General features: G+C 50.3%; 7 protein-coding genes across 7 annotated transcripts; 3 read left to right on the top strand and 4 right to left on the bottom strand.

Annotated features, from left to right (window-relative positions):
* Positions 1–634: 634 nt before the first annotated feature.
* On the bottom strand, positions 635–3,977 carry FIBRA_06919 (uncharacterized protein; the record flags this gene model as incomplete). The annotated part of the gene is made up of 15 exons (XM_012328624.1): positions 635–1,030; positions 1,079–1,203; positions 1,263–1,356; positions 1,408–1,566; positions 2,198–2,262; positions 2,316–2,398; positions 2,452–2,641; positions 2,695–2,836; positions 2,898–2,914; positions 2,966–3,006; positions 3,095–3,167; positions 3,220–3,361; positions 3,428–3,489; positions 3,543–3,592; positions 3,661–3,977. 15 exons carry the CDS (start codon positions 3,975–3,977, stop codon positions 635–637), a joined length of 1,956 nt encoding a protein of 651 aa, XP_012184014.1.
* A 264-nt stretch (positions 3,978–4,241) lies between these two features.
* FIBRA_06918 (uncharacterized protein) lies at positions 4,242–7,495 on the bottom strand (the record flags this gene model as incomplete). Its single annotated transcript, XM_012328623.1, has 10 exons — positions 4,242–5,259; positions 5,312–5,435; positions 5,492–5,890; positions 5,944–6,160; positions 6,220–6,349; positions 6,403–6,637; positions 6,692–6,829; positions 6,878–7,088; positions 7,141–7,240; positions 7,272–7,495. The coding sequence occupies 10 exons, from the start codon at positions 7,493–7,495 to the stop codon at positions 4,242–4,244; spliced, it is 2,796 nt and encodes a 931-aa protein (XP_012184013.1).
* A 141-nt stretch (positions 7,496–7,636) lies between these two features.
* Positions 7,637–8,784, top strand: FIBRA_06917 (uncharacterized protein; the record flags this gene model as incomplete). The annotated part of the gene is made up of 5 exons (XM_012328622.1): positions 7,637–7,858; positions 7,911–8,112; positions 8,162–8,222; positions 8,275–8,386; positions 8,437–8,784. 5 exons carry the CDS (start codon positions 7,637–7,639, stop codon positions 8,782–8,784), a joined length of 945 nt encoding a protein of 314 aa, XP_012184012.1.
* Positions 8,785–9,088: 304 nt separating this feature from the next.
* On the top strand, positions 9,089–10,607 carry FIBRA_06916 (uncharacterized protein; the record flags this gene model as incomplete). The annotated part of the gene is made up of 5 exons (XM_012328621.1): positions 9,089–9,281; positions 9,339–9,621; positions 9,681–10,073; positions 10,127–10,259; positions 10,314–10,607. The coding sequence occupies 5 exons, from the start codon at positions 9,089–9,091 to the stop codon at positions 10,605–10,607; spliced, it is 1,296 nt and encodes a 431-aa protein (XP_012184011.1).
* A 219-nt stretch (positions 10,608–10,826) lies between these two features.
* Positions 10,827–13,420, bottom strand: FIBRA_06915 (uncharacterized protein; the record flags this gene model as incomplete). The annotated part of the gene is made up of 10 exons (XM_012328620.1): positions 10,827–11,124; positions 11,183–11,558; positions 11,624–11,687; positions 11,745–11,804; positions 11,854–12,259; positions 12,317–12,380; positions 12,440–12,599; positions 12,670–12,791; positions 12,848–13,032; positions 13,110–13,420. The coding sequence occupies 10 exons, from the start codon at positions 13,418–13,420 to the stop codon at positions 10,827–10,829; spliced, it is 2,046 nt and encodes a 681-aa protein (XP_012184010.1).
* Positions 13,421–14,567: 1,147 nt separating this feature from the next.
* On the bottom strand, positions 14,568–16,981 carry FIBRA_06914 (uncharacterized protein; the record flags this gene model as incomplete). The annotated part of the gene is made up of 10 exons (XM_012328619.1): positions 14,568–14,835; positions 14,893–15,268; positions 15,319–15,382; positions 15,434–15,493; positions 15,543–15,951; positions 16,005–16,068; positions 16,119–16,278; positions 16,350–16,474; positions 16,520–16,656; positions 16,707–16,981. 10 exons carry the CDS (start codon positions 16,979–16,981, stop codon positions 14,568–14,570), a joined length of 1,938 nt encoding a protein of 645 aa, XP_012184009.1.
* Positions 16,982–17,352: 371 nt separating this feature from the next.
* FIBRA_06913 (uncharacterized protein) lies at positions 17,353–17,942 on the top strand (the record flags this gene model as incomplete). Its single annotated transcript, XM_012328618.1, has 3 exons — positions 17,353–17,554; positions 17,621–17,784; positions 17,856–17,942. 3 exons carry the CDS (start codon positions 17,353–17,355, stop codon positions 17,940–17,942), a joined length of 453 nt encoding a protein of 150 aa, XP_012184008.1.
* Positions 17,943–18,369: the final 427 nt, after the last annotated feature.

Below are 18,369 nucleotides of genomic sequence, written 5' to 3'. Positions count from 1 at the left end.
GGTTGTATCAGTGATGAAGATGAAACATGATAGAGATGAAATGTGATGTAGCTGAGACATGATATAGGTGAGACATGATAGATATGAAATAGTGATGTAGGTGAAACACATCAAGTGATAGGATCAGTTGTATAGTACAGGGTCAACGATGAATAGTTAGAAAAAGAAAAAGAACCCCTCTCCAATGCTGTATCAAACACAGCAAATGGAGTAGCAGAGTGTAAAACCAGAATAGATGGTCACAAGCCTGAAGAGTTTAAAAATGTCATGTGTACACATGATATGTGGCTGAGCAAATGTGGCTGAAACATTTGCTGGTGGGATAAAGTCCCTCTCCTCCCAGAGATCAGATGGGCAGGAGCCTGCGGTTTTGCTCTTTTTGCTCTTGGTCTCGTGTTCAACCCATCACGTCAGCAACGACAAAATGTACATATACAATAGAGTACGTCCCATGAATTTAGTTCGCTGCATACATCTAACACTAACAGCACACACTCAAAATGCGTAAGAGACGTTGACGAATTCACGCCCGTCGTGGTTCCACTAGATTAAAATCAGCCTATTCATGGTAACCACATATTTTGCTACAGTCGATGAGGACCAGCGACCGGAAAGACCATTCACTCTGAATTGCTCAACCCTGTCTGCCTATTTGGCCGCTAAGTATGCTCTCGCGGAAAAGTTGTTGAATGCGCTGAAGATCTTGTGTGTGAAGGAAAGAAACTTCTTCATACAAGGGCAAGTCGGCACCTTCACGCTGAACGTTGAGAGCACGAACAGCTTTGAGAAAAGTTGCATGAACCCGATAGCTCTCCCTTGCCATTTCGATCGGCGGGATGGCGGGCGCAACCAGATTCATACCAACCGCGAGGCCGAAAAGGAAGGTTTTAAGGTCATGAACAGACTGGATAAATTGAATTTTCGTGAGGACCGTCTCAGTAAGCGCGATAACTACAAATGTGCGCCGCACCTCTATAATGGCCAGGCCCCGGTAGATTAGCTTCCCAAATTTGGGATCGATTTTGCTGATCTATGCCGTCTCAGCATGGGAGCTAGAGCAAGCATTCAGAGGATGTACCTGATCGATAAGCCCGACGGCATCGAAAGGGGAGTGCATCTCCTGTTCATCTTGGATGAGTTCCTGGTTTTGCACGTCGCCATCCTTCGGTAAGTGATCACTTCCTTCGCCCTCGCCGTCGGGGACTAGGATGTGTTCTTTATGATAAACATTACTCGCCTCGGAAATGAGTGCATGCGCTCACCTTGAGAAATATGCTTGAGCATTGGCTGCTGCACATCAGAGCCGCCGGCGGATGCGCTTTCAGAAATGAAGGGTCGTGCATCGGTAATAGCATCCTGGAGGTAGAGCATGAGCTGAGACTGCCAAGCAAACAAGAAAGCTCGCACCTTGATATTGGGCTGCAGAGTGTTACAGCTGCGAGTGAGTGCGCCAGGGCTGCTGGGGGTACGATGCTCGTTATTGGACATAATGGGAGGATGAGGAGTGGTGAGGGGCATGAAGACGGCGAGGACAAAGTTATAAAAGCTGTTCCGCAAGCTCGCATCCTGGATGAATCGCCCAAAACGATATGCAGGAGACCAAGGAGCGCTCGAGAAGAGCGGCGACGATCATCCACTTGCCAACGACAACCTTTCATTTGTACATGGATATCAGCAGCGCGATTGACAGTAGTCGGCGAGTTCAAGGTGGACTTGCAGCACGGTGAGACAGTACCGGTAATGTAGGCCCTGGAGCAGCAGTGATACCAGCCTCTCATCTTGTCCTTGGGTATATCGATCTAAGGATGCGCTCGAATGATTCGAGCTTACAAGTGAATCAAATGCCAGCTAGTGACAGCGCCCAATGGCGATACAGAACCAGCCTGCACGTGAGCTACCAAAGCAAAAGGAACTATTTGTACCTCTGGAATCTTGGCGTAGCGACAAGTCTCGTGATATTCCCCAGATGTAAACCATTCGATTCGCACACCTGTACTGTGTACATCGGCTTTGCTCCTTGCGGGTAATGAAAGCAACTGCGATTTTTCACCCGCAGTTTCGTTGATTTCTAAGGTGTTAAGCAAACACTAATGCATTATTGTGAGTCTAATTTTGGTAACCCGTCAATGTACCCAGCGGTGAGGTCGAAGAATGTCCACAATAGTCCATGAGTCGTGATACTCCTCACCGCACTTACCCCCAGACCTCGATATAGTCTGGCAAGTCCTAAAAGTATGGGTTTCGGTGCATTCGGGTCAGGTCCTGAGGTCTCGAGTGTGACCGAGCGCAAGGATTAAGTAAACGGAAAGGCCTACCGCGAATCAATCGATGGAGAGTCTCCAATGCAGTCCTGCTACGCTCTCCGGCCAATGCCCGCTGCTGAACCTTAGTTTTCACCCTGTATGCATAAATATCAGGATTGCGAAGAGAGACACCTCCTGTATCACGCACACATCAAGGGGATAAATCAATGCCCAGGAGGTCACACCCGCTAAGGACCCGCACATGAATGGGACCATGGAAGGATGCAGTGGCATCCAGGATGGCGTCGGACCTTGTTCACCCGACGGCAGTCGTCCCATAAGATGTCGCATTCCGTCATATTCAAAAAAATATAGACCAGTGCCGAGGGTATCCCGAACTACACGCTATCAGCGGCGAGGGTCATAGGTAGCAATGTGCATCGCCACTCACCGAAATGAAGGCGGAAACCCAGGTATAGACCTCCGAGGCCATACGTCCGGAAGATGTCTCGGACAGCCTCAAACGTTCCTGGCGCTTTCAATATCCGAAGCCCTTTGCTAGCTGCGATGGAATACTCTAGTTGTCGTCGAACCTAGATTGGGATATAAACCTTCTGACGCCTCTGTCGGACGCGAATACGCATGCCGACCGACCTTCACCAGTTCAAACGCTGTGAAACCTGTAAGGTGTCATAAATAGAAAGTGCTGACGCAGCACTCACGCGCACTCCCAAACGATATCAGCGATCCAGATAGAGCGCCACTGAGTAGCGGGTTTAGTAAATGAATCGATTATTATGAAAAAGGAGGGAGGCACTTGCCCTATGCCACCAGTAGAGGCTATAGCGAACGTGTTTCGCTCCAACATGTGGTGATCACGAAAGTACTCTTTCGTACGCGTGTAGATTGTGAAGGAGGCGGCACCTAACGACGCGTAAGTGTGCGTGTAGGGTACCACATCACGGGATGTACGCACGGACGAAAGATATGGTCATCAATGGTATCCATAGGCCACGGTAAAATCCAACTATGCCCTCTTCTCGGTAGACTTGTAGTGCGAGTGTAGTGACAGTAATGGGCGTGCGTATCGTCTGTAGTCTAGACTTGATGGAGTCCAGCTGAGTGGACACAGGAGAGCACATTTTCAGCCCGCATATATCCAGTCGAATGAGGTAGCAACTGACTGGATATCCAGCGAACGTCGAGATGTAGCTCGCAGAGAGGGCACAGACGACCGCCTTGTTACCTGGAGGTAGCGTAGTCGATGAGATGATTGCAAATGCAGAGTGAGATCCATACTTCGGAGAGACTCATTGAGTGTAGCCGAGTCAAACAAGTAGCCCAGTGGCCTACAATCCTCCCAATATCAGTATTGGTTATAAATTTCAAGACTATACGTTACGGCACCTTTTCTCACTCATAGGAAGCAGTCACCGGGCCCGTGAGAGTCCAGTTTCGTGCGTTAGCACGAGCAATGTGAGTCGTATTCAGCCCAAGGCGAGCGGCAAGAAGCTCCCGGAGCACAGAGCTTTGGAAGGAGTGCGTTCTCGATGCGGCTTGGTGTCGATACACAGTTCCGGTCTGGGGAGGATGTCCCAGCATGAAGGATCGGAACAGACCACGAGCGCCCAAGTGCGCGGGAACGTGACGGATAAGCGCCGTCCCGCCACCTGGCGCCAAGCGAATGTAGTAGTACCGACCTTGGGGAGGGAGGTAAATTTGGTAACGATACATTCTTAAGTAGAAGTTGCGGCAAAATCTCTACAAGACTTATGCACCTAGTAAACCTAGGAGAATATGCATACCGGAAATAAGGGGTCATCGCCATGTATCCTCCTCAAACCAACTAACACCACCAAAAAACTGCTTACACCTGCGATCGATGTGTGCACTACGACGCATACAAACTTGTGGGAATTTAACCGGATTGTCGCTTTAGAGACTAGCCGTACACGATGGAAGATCGTGGAAAGACGGGCCGTAGCTCAAGAATGTAGCTTAGAATCCACCAACCCTCTTCTTAGCCACCACTTTCTTTTTTGTGTTCCCTGGTCTCCCACCATAAGGTCCGGGAAGTACTTGTGTGCTAGGCATTTGCTGCGATGATGCGTCAACCCCCCAACGATCGCGGAGAGGTTGGCTACCACTGTCAGGAAAAAGCTGACTCTCGTCGAATACGTATTCTTGCGATCGGGCAATATCAAGCGTTCGTCGTGGAGCCGGGGCCGAGGGCTGGCTAGTGATGATAGCTGGCGGGGCCAACGCGAGGGCTGGGACGATAGTCGGTGGCCGCTGCGGTTGCATCGAGGGCTGGGTCATGCCTTGGCTGGAAGGGTTGACAGGCATTCCTTTCATACGAAGATGAATCGTCGCTGCATGTGTAACGGTGTCAGCATCATATGGGTCATCGTAGACATATTCTTGGGGGTCCGAGCCAACCTCCCACTCCTTCACTAGCAAACGAACACCAAGAGGCCATGAACCTCCGCCTAATGATACCGCATTGACAGGCTCATCTTTGTTGTAGTGATTTGACTTGGATGTGGAATGCAGGAAGCCGAATTGGACGGGAGGGGGCTCCAAATCCTTCAGCGACATGGCCTCAGTTGCACGAGACATTGTTTCAACCATGTCGTCTAGAATCGAGCTTTGCGGTTGCTGAACGCGTCGTGAGAAAAATATATCCGATGATAGTGAAAGATCAAGGACTAGCTGCTCGCGTGCTTCAGTATCCCTACGAAATGACTGGGCTGGTCGCTCCGAATCAGATACCAAATCGAAGCGACATAGATTATCAATCATTCTTGCGGCAGAAACGTCCATGTCAGGGATAAAGCGACGCAAAAATGTTGTAATATTCATATGCCAAGGCGCCTGTTGAGTCATCTGTTTGAGGGGAATACGATCCTGCATCAAGGCACGGTAACCTCTGACTGAGTTAAGGGCACTCTCTGTGAAGACTTCGCTTCTGGAGGCATTGACCGGCTCTGGACCAGAACGATATGCGACATCAAATCTATACAACTTGAGTTGACTATTGTCTCCGGAACAGGACGTGGAGTACATACGTTGTTAGCATGCTGTCTATAGATTCGTCTGATTCTTGCCAAAACAATGGCATCCTATCCAGTAAATTGTAAACCACCTCGGGATCTTCAGGCAGTTCTTCGTATTTGTCCAGCTGGAATATGTCTACATTAAAGCAGTGTAAGCGATATTGATAAGGCAAGTCAAAAATCCAAACTGACTGCCATAGGCGGCTTGCAAATTAATTTCGCTTAAGCTACGCATACCCAAAGGTCCGACATCTAGGTTTGAGGATCTGCCTTGATCCTGCAACAGTAGCATCTCTTCAGACCAGGCCGGCACATGTCGCTCTTCTCGAGAGAACGGGGTCGACAGGTCAGCAGATGAGTGCAAATCCAGAATATGGACAGCGCCAGATTCAGAAAGCTGCAGAATACTGATATTTCCATCACTTTTATACAGCGGATGCTGAAGAAAACTATGGCCGTGATTGCCCGAGTTTGAAGATTGAATAGGTGGTACAGAGTATGCGGGAACGTTGAGGCGTATTGCATCACCACGCGAAACGTCATATACAGTCACGAGGCTGTTACGATGAGATGTGAGGAAGGTGATGGGTGCTATAGAATGTTGAGTCGTTTGACTGCATTCAATATGATTGATTGGTACTCACTATTTGAAACAATTCGTGTCCGAACAGACAATGTGCGATCAGCACCTCTACTATGCGCTATCCCAAACACCGGTCTTTTAGTATTCCGCTCGTCAACCCAAAGTATTTCCTCAGTAGTAGCTAGACGAATCATACTATCCTTCTTCAAACGTTCGGCAGAGATCAGCATTTCCCCAGGGCGCCGTGGCTTGTGCAACATTATGCCATCGTCTTGCGTCTACAAATTTTTAAAAGATAAAATGACAATCCGACCTCCGAATGCAGAAAAAAGCGTACCCGAAAATCAAGGCATTTCGCAACCCACGGAGATAAAAGCAGACAATTATTCTCGTCATCCCATGGCGCGATCTTCCATGTCCTATTTTCGGATAAGACATCAGATGAAGGGCTATGATATAGCAACTGGCTAGAAGAACCATGAGTGTAGGCAACGATGAAGATGAATGCGATCGAGCTCACATGAATTTATCGCCATAAGGAGCGCTACACCTATAAATTGCACCCGTGTCGTTGACCAATAATGCGAGGGTTCGCGTTGAAGCTGGCAGAGTCATATCCACAACCCGCCGGTTATCTACATCCATTCGCAAAATTTGAACTATCTCTGTGGTCTTCATGACAAAAGGACGCGAGGAAGTAGGCTTTACTGTGAGAAGACTAGTCGAAGCTAACGTCCTGACCCCAATAATAGTGTCTAGAGCATCCTCGGGTCAGTTCATATGGATGAATGACACAGGCAAGTTTTTACCTATCGTAGCTTCACCTTCTTGACTTAACGGAACTGTTGTCCGAATCTGCTCAATAGGAGTCTGGAAAGTCCAGGAAGGCTTCCAAGATGCGTTAAGTTCAACAAATTCGCCTCGGGAAAGAAATAAAGGCGAAATGTCTATGCAAATTCAAAAAAAGAGCTATTGGAAGCGAGAGGACTACTCACTTAAATCATTATACGTTGCGCCCATGGGGAAGGCGAGATACTGTGCATTTTCGCGTGTCCCGTAGAAACAAGGAAATGCTTCTATCATGCTACCGACATAGGGATTGAATTTGTCAAGGGCTCGCATTGCCCGAGTATCTTCTATGATCTCATCTCGAATAATATCGGCTGATATGTCAATGTCCGGGTAGTATGTACGGATGAATCGCGCCTGTCAGCTATAAATATGAGTGCAATGCAGGGCCATGATGTACGGTACGCACCCCTTGCTCCGCACGCTGTAATACAGAGGCTGTAGCGTGATGTGAGGAACGCCAGTGATTCTGAGGGAAAGCTGTGATTGATTCGCGTTTGGGAATGAGTCTGCGACCTGTTCAAGTGAGTATACAAATACCGAAGTCCCAAAAATCGCGGAAGCATGCCTGCATCATTTCCAGCGAGTGTTGTCCATTCTAGCCGGTCCTCTCTATCTCGCAGCGTCACCGCACTCAAAGATCCGCTCTCAATAAGAGGATAAATCCATGGTTCACCACGCTCTTTGGTTTTGCTCTGGCTCTTGCGTTGGTCCTTGATAGTTTCCTGGGGCTTCTCTCTGCTATCCGCGGGCCAACAGTCCATTCCATTGGTTTCAATAGAACAAAAGAGATCTGCACGTATTGAGGTGTTGAAGAGAATTATGGCGGTGGCAGAAGTCCGGGACCCGCCAAATCCCAGAAATCCCGACGCGTAGCCGCCCGCCGCCACTCTTCATCCAGCAGCATGTTAAGACTCTGGGCCCTCGGCCAACGGCCACGTATTTTCTCATGTAGATCATTGCATACGACGACTGTGAACAACGCAGCTGCAGCGTCTGACACTACGTCCAGCTCGGCGCCGGAATGGACACCCACATCTATACGCACAGGACTCATCGCCCGGAAACGCGGTATGACAGTAATGTGGGATGACCATGGTGCAAGGTTTCCTGTCACAGTTCTTCAGGTGACATTTTATATCGATGACGCTTCAATGTCCCCTTAAACGTGTCATGTAGTTAGAGAACTGCCAAGTCACAGCGAACATTCAGACAGTGCGCAAGGACCAATCCGAATACCATGCTGTTCAAGTTGCTGCCTCAGACAAACGCGAAAAAACCACCACCAAGCAAATGTTGGGTCACTTCAAGAAGGCTGGAGTGCCTCCGAAACGTATAGTAAAGGAGTTTCCTGTGACGCCTGACGCGCACGTTCCAGTCGGTTGGTCTTTCTTGTTAGGCAGTTGCGATCTCACTCATAATCATCTTAGGGACCACACTCTCTGCGATTCACTTCGTTCCTGGCCAATTCGTGGATGTCATCGCGAACTCGTACGTGTCATAGTTTCACCATACTAATGTCCATCTCAATTTCGCCCCACAGCATTGGCAAGGGGTTTCAAGGGACAATGAAGCGGTGGAATTTCAAGGGTCTCCGTGCCAGTCACGGTGTCTCTGTCTCACATCGCTCTGCTGGAGCCATTGGTGCTCATCAGGTGCCAAGGCATGCTGTCTATCGATTTGCTGCATATTGACGCCTTAGTAGGATCCTGGTCGCGTATGGCCAGGTAAGAAGATGGCAGGTCGACTGGGGGGCGAGCGCACGACGACACAGAATCTCGCGGTCGTACGCATTGACAGCTCCCTTGATCTCATTTTTGTGCGCGGGTGCGTACCTGGTGTTGACGACGCGCATGTGATGGTGCGGGACGCAAAGAAAAAGATGACAAGTGTAGCCCAAGTGCAACACGCGAAGGGCGAGACCGATAAGGTGCTTCCCAAGGGTATCGACATAATGCCTTTTCCCGCCGGAACGAGGGAGATGGCCGCACAGCTTCCTCCAATCATTCAAGCTCCCACCCATCGGAGAAGTCCATTCATTCCTAGATCATGAGCCATACTATTGTTTAGCTTGCTGGGACACCGTGCGCGCATGAGAATGTTAGCTACATAATACAGAAGTAGTCGTTTCCCGGACTGTTTCACCGTGCGGGCTGCGATATAGACCGAGCCCGACGTTGATATAGCGGAGCAAAGCTGACGAGCCTTGAATGAATTCATTGACCGCGAGGGCGTCTGGGTCGAGGTCTGCCGCTCGAGTCTCTGGTCGCGCACCTTCCTGCAGGTTGCCATTCGCCACTGGCCAGTTATTTACCAACCGACGACACTGACAAGAACGTTCTTTCTGTCTCTCATTAATGGCGAACGGTCGGCTGCTCGTCCAGATTGCGTCGTATAACACAAATCTCCAGGGCGACAGCGGCCTGCCACAAGACCTCGTTGACTGGCTTGCACCTACTCTTCAGGCCTCCCGCGCCCGTCAGTCCGAACGCCGTCCTTTGGATATTGTGGCCGTAGGCTTCCAAGAATTAGTACCTCTGCATCTTGGACGTAAGTATTTAGGTTTACCTCGTTACCGACTAATACATCTCCTGTGCGTTCCTTCAGTTGCGGGGCTCTCAGGCCCAGTAGTCGACAGCCGTGATGAACTTATCTTGTCTCAAATTGAGGCGCACGCTCCGAACAAGGAGCGGTACTCGCTGATTGCGAAGGTTGTTAACGTCGGCGTTGCACTGCTCGTCTATGGACGCGATGAAGGTGTCGCGCGTCGCGTGTGCGACGTGCAGACACAGTGGACGGGTTGCGGCCCTGCGTACATGGGTAACAAGGGCGCGGTCGGAGTGCGATTTCGGGTCGCCCACCAAGACAGTGGAGTGGGGGAGGTCTATACGTGCGTCCACTATCCCCGGCACGCGTGTGTTGTCCCAGTGTAGACGACGTTCCGGCTAGATTCGTCTGTGCACATCTCACCGCACATGGGCACAAGTTAGCCCAGCGCGTCCACGACTATCATCATATTGTTGGGACGCTTCTATTTCCGCCACTCCCAGGAACATCCTCCACGAAGCCCACGACTATCTACTCGACGTCGCACCTCTTCTTTTTCGGAGACCTCAATTTCCGTCTTGCGATACCTCCCGGCCACCCAGCTTCGTCGTTGTCGCGCACCGAGTTCGCACGCAAATTGACCAGCGAGGCCCAGCGACTGGCTTTGAAAGAGTTCGACCAGTTATATCAAGAGCGTGATATCAAGTTCAACATATTCGCCTCTCTGCGCGAGGCCGACTTTTGGAAATTTATCTGCAGCTACAAGTACAAGCTAGGCGAGACAGTCATGTTTGAGTGGGTCTTGTTACTACACTCTACGTTGGCGAGGCACTGATAGCTCGTGGCAGTTTCAAACGTTTACCAGCTTGGACAGACCGGATTATGTACACGAGCTACGCGGATTCGCCGGACACGCCCCGCGAGTCCACAATCTCCAACCTTCTCTATACTATTATACCCTCATATACCACTTCAGATCATGTAAGCTTTTCAGCAATGCCTTTATTTTCAATGCCCCTCATCGTTTACTTCTAGAAGCCTATAGTGTCTCTCCTCCAGCTGCCCCCATCCACTTTCGCTCCGAATGCAACCACGCCACCTGTCCTACACCTTCCCGCTACCTATAAACCCCAACCTGACCGCCTCGCTATACCCAAGAGATATATCGGGCGTATTATCGGACGCTTCATTGGCTATTGCTGGTGCCTCCTCGTACTTGTCGGGGCAGGTTCGTTGGGTCTCGGTGTTGCCAATTCCATTATCGGATTAGGCATATGGGGCTGGTGGAAGTCTCGCTGGTTTGCCTCTGGCACACCACGACGAACCTGAGAAGCTGGAACAACCCGTCTGTTTTTCTGCGTGGATATGTGTACATCATGTATATTGACCGTGTCTAAGTGCCGTATATATAAGTGATGTATCTGTCACAAATGCTGGCGTATACACCGAAAAATAACCTCAATGTGGCAGATCGAGACGAGTGCCCAGAAATAAGACGAGAAGAGTCTGGAATGCAAGATAAATATATACAGCCACAAACGGTATTCATCAACCGAGTATTGGGCGAGCCACCTTGGCATCTGGCTTAGTTCCACGATCCTCTTCGTCATCAACGACAACGAGAACCTCTTCCACATCATCGACAGGCTCCTCGCCCGGTGCTATAGCATCCTCTGGTCCCTGATGCTCTGAGTCGTGTTGCATGCCGGAAGGCAGACGGATGAAGCTGAGCATGATGAACGAGAGGGCAAACAAGCCTGCCGAGACAAAGAAAATGGCTCTCGGGAATATCGCGACCGTCTGCATAAAGGTCATCCCATAGAGGAATGGCCCGAGGACCTGCGAACTGTGGACACACATATCAGACCAACATTTTACGCTGTCATGTCTTCGTAGGCACTCACCCGATCACTTGAACTACACCGAGGGCACCGAAAAGCTTTCCAAGCTCCTGCCCGCCCTTCTTCGTGTACAACGCCGACGCGACGCTGTTAATCGCAGGACCAATGCCCGAGCCAAACGCGCCCAACGCCGAAAAGGCGGTGAAAATTGCGCCGTTCGGTGCCGCAGCCATGAGTAAGTTTGCGAGAAATTCTACACCAAGCGAGGCACATGCAATAGCGATGTCAAGTGATAGAGAATGACGTTGAGAGCGAGGCGTGCTTGCGGGTGGAGTAGGCGTTCCTCGCGCGGGGGAGGTTTCCGAGGGTTGCAGGGGCTCATCCGGTTCCACATGTAGCTGGATAGCGGGCGATTTAGGTTGGGACAGTTTGATAATAACTGTATCACGGAATATACATCAATTAGGACATATAAGTCTTGAATAACACAACGATAAAGCGTACCGGGCAGAAGGATAGTGAGATGAAAAGCGCGGGCCGCACCGACAATACTTACCCAGTAACCGAGCTGAATTTTGCGTTCGCTTTTAAATTTACATAAACTCTTCTAGCAGGCAACACGTACCTGCTCAGATGTCCAGCCAAAAGTGGCTACCGCGTACTGCATCTTCGTAGTGATGGAGCCCTGAACGTGAGGTCAGCGAGCCGCTCCGACCCTATTCACAGCCACTTACTACGACTATCACAATAAAACCATATCCAATAGCAAGAAGTACCAAATTCCAATCTCTCTTCCTCTTCAATGGATCACTTCCAGCCGCCGATGGCAGCAAAAGCGCAAGTGGGGTCAAGAAACCGAACACCCTGCTAAGCCAAACTAAGAACCCGCCTCTGGCGCGAGCATGTTTCACTTGTTCGAGTTCTTTGGTGCGCAACTTGCGGGATTGGGTCATCTGGGAGGGCGAGAGGGACTCGGGAATGACGAACCAGACGAGGCATGAAGCGAATATGTGCAAAGAGATAGCAACATAAAATACCCAGAGGGGGTGCCCAGTGTAACTGACAATAATGCTGCCTAAAGTTGGCCCTATGCTCATGCCCGTGAACAGTAGGCCGAGCATGAGTGAAAACGTGCGCGAGCTGAAGCAGACAGTACTTTAGACAAGGACCACTCTCTGAGGGAACGTCTCGACCTACCGAGCCGCAGGTGCCGTGCAATCTGCCATGTATGCGTTGATTGTAGCAGAGGTAGTAGATACCCCTACGAAGAAGAAATGTTACCCATGACTAATGTGAGCTAGCACCTCTCGGCGGACGCACCACCGAGTGCCCCTTCTAGCATAGGTCCGACAAGTATGAACCAAACACCCCCCGGAAGCACTTGCCAATACTTGGCTACCAGTATGAATGTAAAATCCGAGACAAGCTGGCCTATCGCAACGATGCCTATGATTGTGGTGCGGCCGCGACGATCAGAAAGCTACGTACAAGAACCACGTTTAACAAATTATAAGAATTGATATACACTTTGAGGATGTGATGTCACGTACTGCGCCCCACCAAGCTGTTGTCAGGCAACTGAGGAACCCCATCGTACTGAGAATGGTAAGAGTGAGTTTCGAAACAGCCTGTTGCACGACAGGGTCTGATGCGCAGAGCTCGAATATCTCATCTGAAATCTCGCACAATCAAGATGGGGTATTGGATCTACACGAAGAATGCTCGTACCATCCGTAGGTCTGGCAAAATTCCCTGTCGGTGCAAAGAATACCATATCGAGAGGCCCCTCTACATCCCTACCAGCGGAATACTCCGGCCTGTAAGCCTCGCAGACCAGTCGAGTGAGAATATCGACTCTGGGCGCTAGAGTGGACGACATCGCGATAGCAGACAGTGGCACCAGGAAGATAAACCTATGCAAAGTACTTTAGCGAAGGCATTGGTAAGATGAGTTGCATAGACTTGCCATAGGGGGGAGGGACGCCTCCACCAGGGGAGGCTCTGCCTCCAGTGTGCAAGTGCGTCCGGGGAAAAGACATTCTCGTCATCTGATGAGCCAATACTTTCCACCTCGATGCGCGTGTCCTCGGAAGGGTGCGCATGGGGATGCACAAACTCGCGCAAGAGTTCGGCCACCTCTTCGTCCACCAGCCCTTCAGGATTGACCACGTCCAGCGCGTGAAGATACGGGGTGGACGATGGGGAAGGATTGCGCGATCCGTGGGGCCGTCTGGACTGGAATGTCGCGTCGACCTCGACGTCCGGGCGAAGACGCGAGCGGGGACTAGGGCTTAGAGACATCTTCCGCGGGCTCTGTGTGTCCGCTTGCGGGGGAGCAAAGCAAGACTGGCGATTGCGGGCATACAGGGGAGAATATGTACTTGGCAGGCTACAGATCAAGCCATGCGGATGGCGTCAGCTATGAGATAGGCAAACTGACTTCTCGGCGCTGCGAGCCTCGAGGCACTTCCGCAGTGGGGCGTCTCGCACTCGCCGCTCACATCATGGTTACAACGTTCCCCGCAATCTGTTATTTTATTGACTTCATTTAACGTTAACTTCGCCGTGCCATGCTGCCAAACCCATTAACCAGCCACCTATACGTCCCTCTATGGCAGACTCGGAGGCAGTCTGCGTGGAACCACCGTCTCACCGTCACTGTTCTGGCGCTCGAGCTTCAAGGGCCATCATTGGCGCTCGCAAATTAATATTGAATATCATATCAGCGTGCGTATGAAAGACCACGGGCCATCGGCATATCTTCAAACTTGAGCTCAGCATTCACGACCCACACCCTAGGTTCCTAAATTTCAAGGAGGTTCATGCATAACATAGGCCATACTTTGCCATTACTCGGCCATGGTTTTTTCATCGAATCCTGAGAAACGGGCCGCTGACACGCTGTCCAATCGAAGTTTTCCAGTGCCGCAGCACAGAACATTGCTAAGGCAGGCTGCGGACGCTTGAATGCATGTTTCTCATGTCCAGAATATATCTGTAAGAATATCCGCAGCGTTAGCAAATCCCGCACACGTACTGGCACGACGATATCAACGTGGTGCCCACCTACACATAGTACAACACGGAGTCCGCTCATACACAACTTCCGAGGCAAAGCATGACCTTTGCAGAATTTTAGTCTGTCAACGTCTCAACGTCAGCAAGCCGTTCCCCGTACGCGGCCAGTGGCCGATGCCATCTCCGGAATGCCGGGCAGTCTATCCGGTCAAAAGACAGCGGGTCCAAGGACTCGGAACAGCAATTGACCAGCACCCTGCCAGCACCGATCAATTTGTTGATCCTATGATCGTGGAACCACTCGCAGTCCGTAGTCCGCAGTGTATCAAATCTGTTTTGTGAGATAATCATATAGCGATGAAGTGCATGTTGTAAAGCCGAATATCACTGTACAACGATGGACGAGTCATGGAAGATCCTCTCCTGATTATCATCTTCTCCCACGCCTATTTGTGCCTTGCTCTCCAAGCAAAGGGGTATGTTCCAGAGCGGACATATCTTCTAATCCACGATGCCTTGATCCCAGGTTTTCCGTATCGTCTACGTGCGAAATTCGAGGCTCCTGTAACCGAATGGGCACGAGTAATAGGAAGGCTATGGTTAATGCGACTACAGAGACGATGAAAATGGCTGTCGGCACCGTCGCGACGGTCTTCATATAAGTCACGCCGTACAAGAATGGCCCCAGTACCTGTGAACTATAGAGCGACTCGATCACCATCTGTACAACATCAATGGTGAAACGGATAACGTACCTGATCGTTTGCACAACTCCTAGGGCACCGAATAACTTGCCAAGCTCCTTGCCACCATTCTGCGTGTATAAGGCCGACGCAACGCTATTGATCGCAGGAGAGAATCCAATGCCCAGAGAGCTTATGACCGAATACGCAGTGAAGAGGTAGCCGTTGGGTGCGGACGCCATCAGGACAAAGCCGATGATTTCAATAAATATAGATACCCTTGCGAGCGTTAAATCAAATGTAGGGACGTGTGGTGTCGCGGATGTTGGAGAAAACTTCACCTGCGATGGCGTGCGAGAGGAACTGGTGTCAGAATCCGAGCGACGTGGGTCGTTATCTCCGTGAGGAAGCTGGGCACCCGATTTTGGCTGGAACAGCTTGGCTATCACTATATGTAGGGAGTGAGATCCAGTTCAGTTCTGATGATGACCAACGCACGAGGTAGAAAAAGAGTCAAGTGAATTGCGCGAGTCGCGCTCAGTATACTTGTGAAATAGCCAAGCTGGTAAAGTATCAGCCGTTGTGCGTACGATGTCGGGATCGAACATCGTACCTGTTGTGAGCCCCATCCAAAAGCCAGTGACATGTACTGGTATTCGTAAGTAATATCTCCCTGAGTTTCATCTTAGCACCCCAAAGACACAGTTCGTCGACGCACGCACCCTCAAGGCAATTCCAAATCCATAAGCCGCTGCTAACAATGGAAGACCCCAATCCCTCCTTCGGCTCCCAGAATCAGGCTCTCGAGCACCCCCGGGAAGCAAGAGAGCGAGCGGCCGCAAAAAGCCAAACAGCCAATCGAACCACGCGAAGGGCGAAAATTTGACCTGCGTGGAGCTGATAAATCCCTGCGACTCCTTGTATATTTTACGCGACTCGGCCATCGAGGATGCTGTAAGTGATTCTGGGACTACACCACACACAACGAGCACGTATATGAGGTACAAGAATGAGGCAGCATAGAAGACAGATATAGGATCGGTAGTCGCGCCAATAAGCATACTGCCGAGGGTGGGCCCGACTGCAAATCCGACAAAGACGAGGCCTAGGAAAAGGCTGAAGAAACGAGATCTAGATACGGGTTAGAAGCAGTGGTTTGGGCATAGGGATGACCATGAATTCACCGTGCCGTTGGCTCTGTGCAGTCAGAGATGTATGCATGGATAGTTGCTGATACGGCGTTCAACCCTGAAGAACATACGTGAGGAATCGGCGACTGAGGCGTGAATAGTGCATACCTCCAGTGACACCCGATATTGTCGAGGCGACAACCAGAAGCCAGTAGCCTCCTGGTAAGAACTTAGAGAACTTGAAGACGAAGACCATGATTACTTGCTCGATGAAAAGGCCGGAGATTGCCCAGCCGAGCACCTTGATTCGGCCATGGCGATCTGAAAGCTGGAAAGGAAGAATAAAAATAGTCTATCGGTGAAGTAGTTTTAAAAGGTAAGGTAAGGATATAAGCGTACCGAACCCCACCACGCCGTCGTCAGGCACCCAAGTACGCCCGTAGAGATTGCCATTGCGAGTGATAGCTTGGCAACCTCGGCTTGAATAATAGGGTCGGAGGAGCAAAGTTTCCATCTATCTGAGGCTATTGCAATTGAGTGGATGTGCGAGAGCAACCATGATTACATACCAGGAGAAGAAAATGTACCGTGATCGACAGCACGAATGGGCTTATATGCGTCGCATACGAGCTGGATGAAGATTTCTACACGAGGTGCCTGTGTCGCAGCTCTTGCAATGGTAGCAAACGGAATTATGCATATGAACCTATTCCATGATTGGTAAAATATCGGGAAGTGCTGAACACAGTGACTTACCACCATGGCGATGGCTTTCTCCACCAACGTCTTTCCGCGATCCTCTCGGTCGCGTCGTCTTCTTGCGCTCTGAGAATATCCTCCTCCTGCAAGTCAATCTCCTCCTCGTCGCGCAAATCCCCTCCCAAAGAAAGTTCTGCAGCGATAGATTCGTCAGGATGAATGAATATATCGGCTTCCGTCGCCAAATCCTGAGGAAATGGGCTGTGCGATCCTCGAGGACGAGACTGGACGCGTAGGCTACGGCCTCTGGACTGTTCCCTTGGCCGAGACATAGTACCTGCTGCACCTTATGATAGAGGGTGATACGAGAGTGAGCTTAAAAGGCTCGACGCAATCCCTAAAGACCTTGGCGACTGGTCCCATTTGGGTCCCATGATAAGGATTACCATGATTGTGACAGTCTCAACACAATATGATAACGGCAAGGTTTGCGAGGGATCATAGCACACCCAGTCAAGTATCCAGGCAAGGATATAGAATTACCGTAAGCATTGAAAGGCCGGCCAGTCTTGTACCAGTGTGAATCCTGAGGTGTCCACGAAAAGAAGCTATCAATCCCATCTAGGCGATCAGCCACTTGCCCTCATCTTCGAGGCATATAATCCGCAAACATGGTAAATTCTTTGCAGGCCATGCATTCGTCATGAACATTCCCGCTGACGTGACAATTGTTCAGTCCCATACTGTCGACATCCTCCCAGAGCTCAAGACGTCCCTCCGCAAGTTCAGATTCGCTCGTCGCAATGCCGGGAGCGCAGCCATGATCGTCAAGATTAACAAACAAAAGCTCATTATGGAGGAGGTCGAGCAGTTCGACAATATCAGTATCGAGGATCTAGTCGAAGGTGCTTGATGTTTGATTGGCCTAATGTCCACCGACATCTGAGCTGATGTTGTGTTCTCATTGTCAGAGTTGCCCGAGAATGCTCCTCGTTATGTTCTCCTCTCGCATGAACTCAACCATCCTGATGGACGAAAGTCTTTTCCACTTGTGCTGATCAATTGGGCCCCCACATCGAGTGAAATGGGGTTGTTGACGCTACACGCTAGCGCGTTCATTGACTTCCAGAATACGGTGCGTGCATGCTTTGCTGTTGCTACGTGCGATGCAAGCACAATATGCTTATTATCCGCATGGATAACTAGGCCGACGTCAGCAAAGTGATCGAAGTTCGCGAGGGAGCGGAAGGCTTCACCGAGGACTTCATTAACACCAAATTACTGCAGGGCTGATCTGCTGCTGATATATTCTGTATTATATATTATACCTATGGAGAATCTTGTGTCAAGGTACGTGCATATGGTCCATCTTGATGGCTCACGGACTATGGGCCACCGAAGGGCAGTAGTAAATGTAAGCTAGCTATTGTACAACGCGTTGGACATTCCACAAACGGATTGTGTTGTAGCATTACATCCAAATTCTGCTGGACCCCACCCTCATTTTCAAGGAGTGCTCATGCATCTCAGTGTTGTGGGGGGATGTCTCTATTCTTTGAAGACTGTTGTCTATTCAAGACTATGAGCCTCCGTTTATATATTGTCCCTGACCGCCCACCGACATCCACCCACTTCACAGGAGGCGTCCGATGCTTACGCCACGAACCAGACTCGCGCGCACGTCCGTGATTCATGTACTTATTATCTACATAGGGCTCGG

This window comes from Fibroporia radiculosa, assembly GCF_000313525.1.
Source record: "Fibroporia radiculosa TFFH 294 genomic supercontigs, scaffold9595, whole genome shotgun sequence".
Classification (NCBI taxonomy): Eukaryota; Fungi; Basidiomycota; class Agaricomycetes; order Polyporales; family Fibroporiaceae; genus Fibroporia; species Fibroporia radiculosa.
Note: the sequence above shows the minus strand (reverse complement) of the source record. Positions and strands in the feature narration are given on the sequence as shown.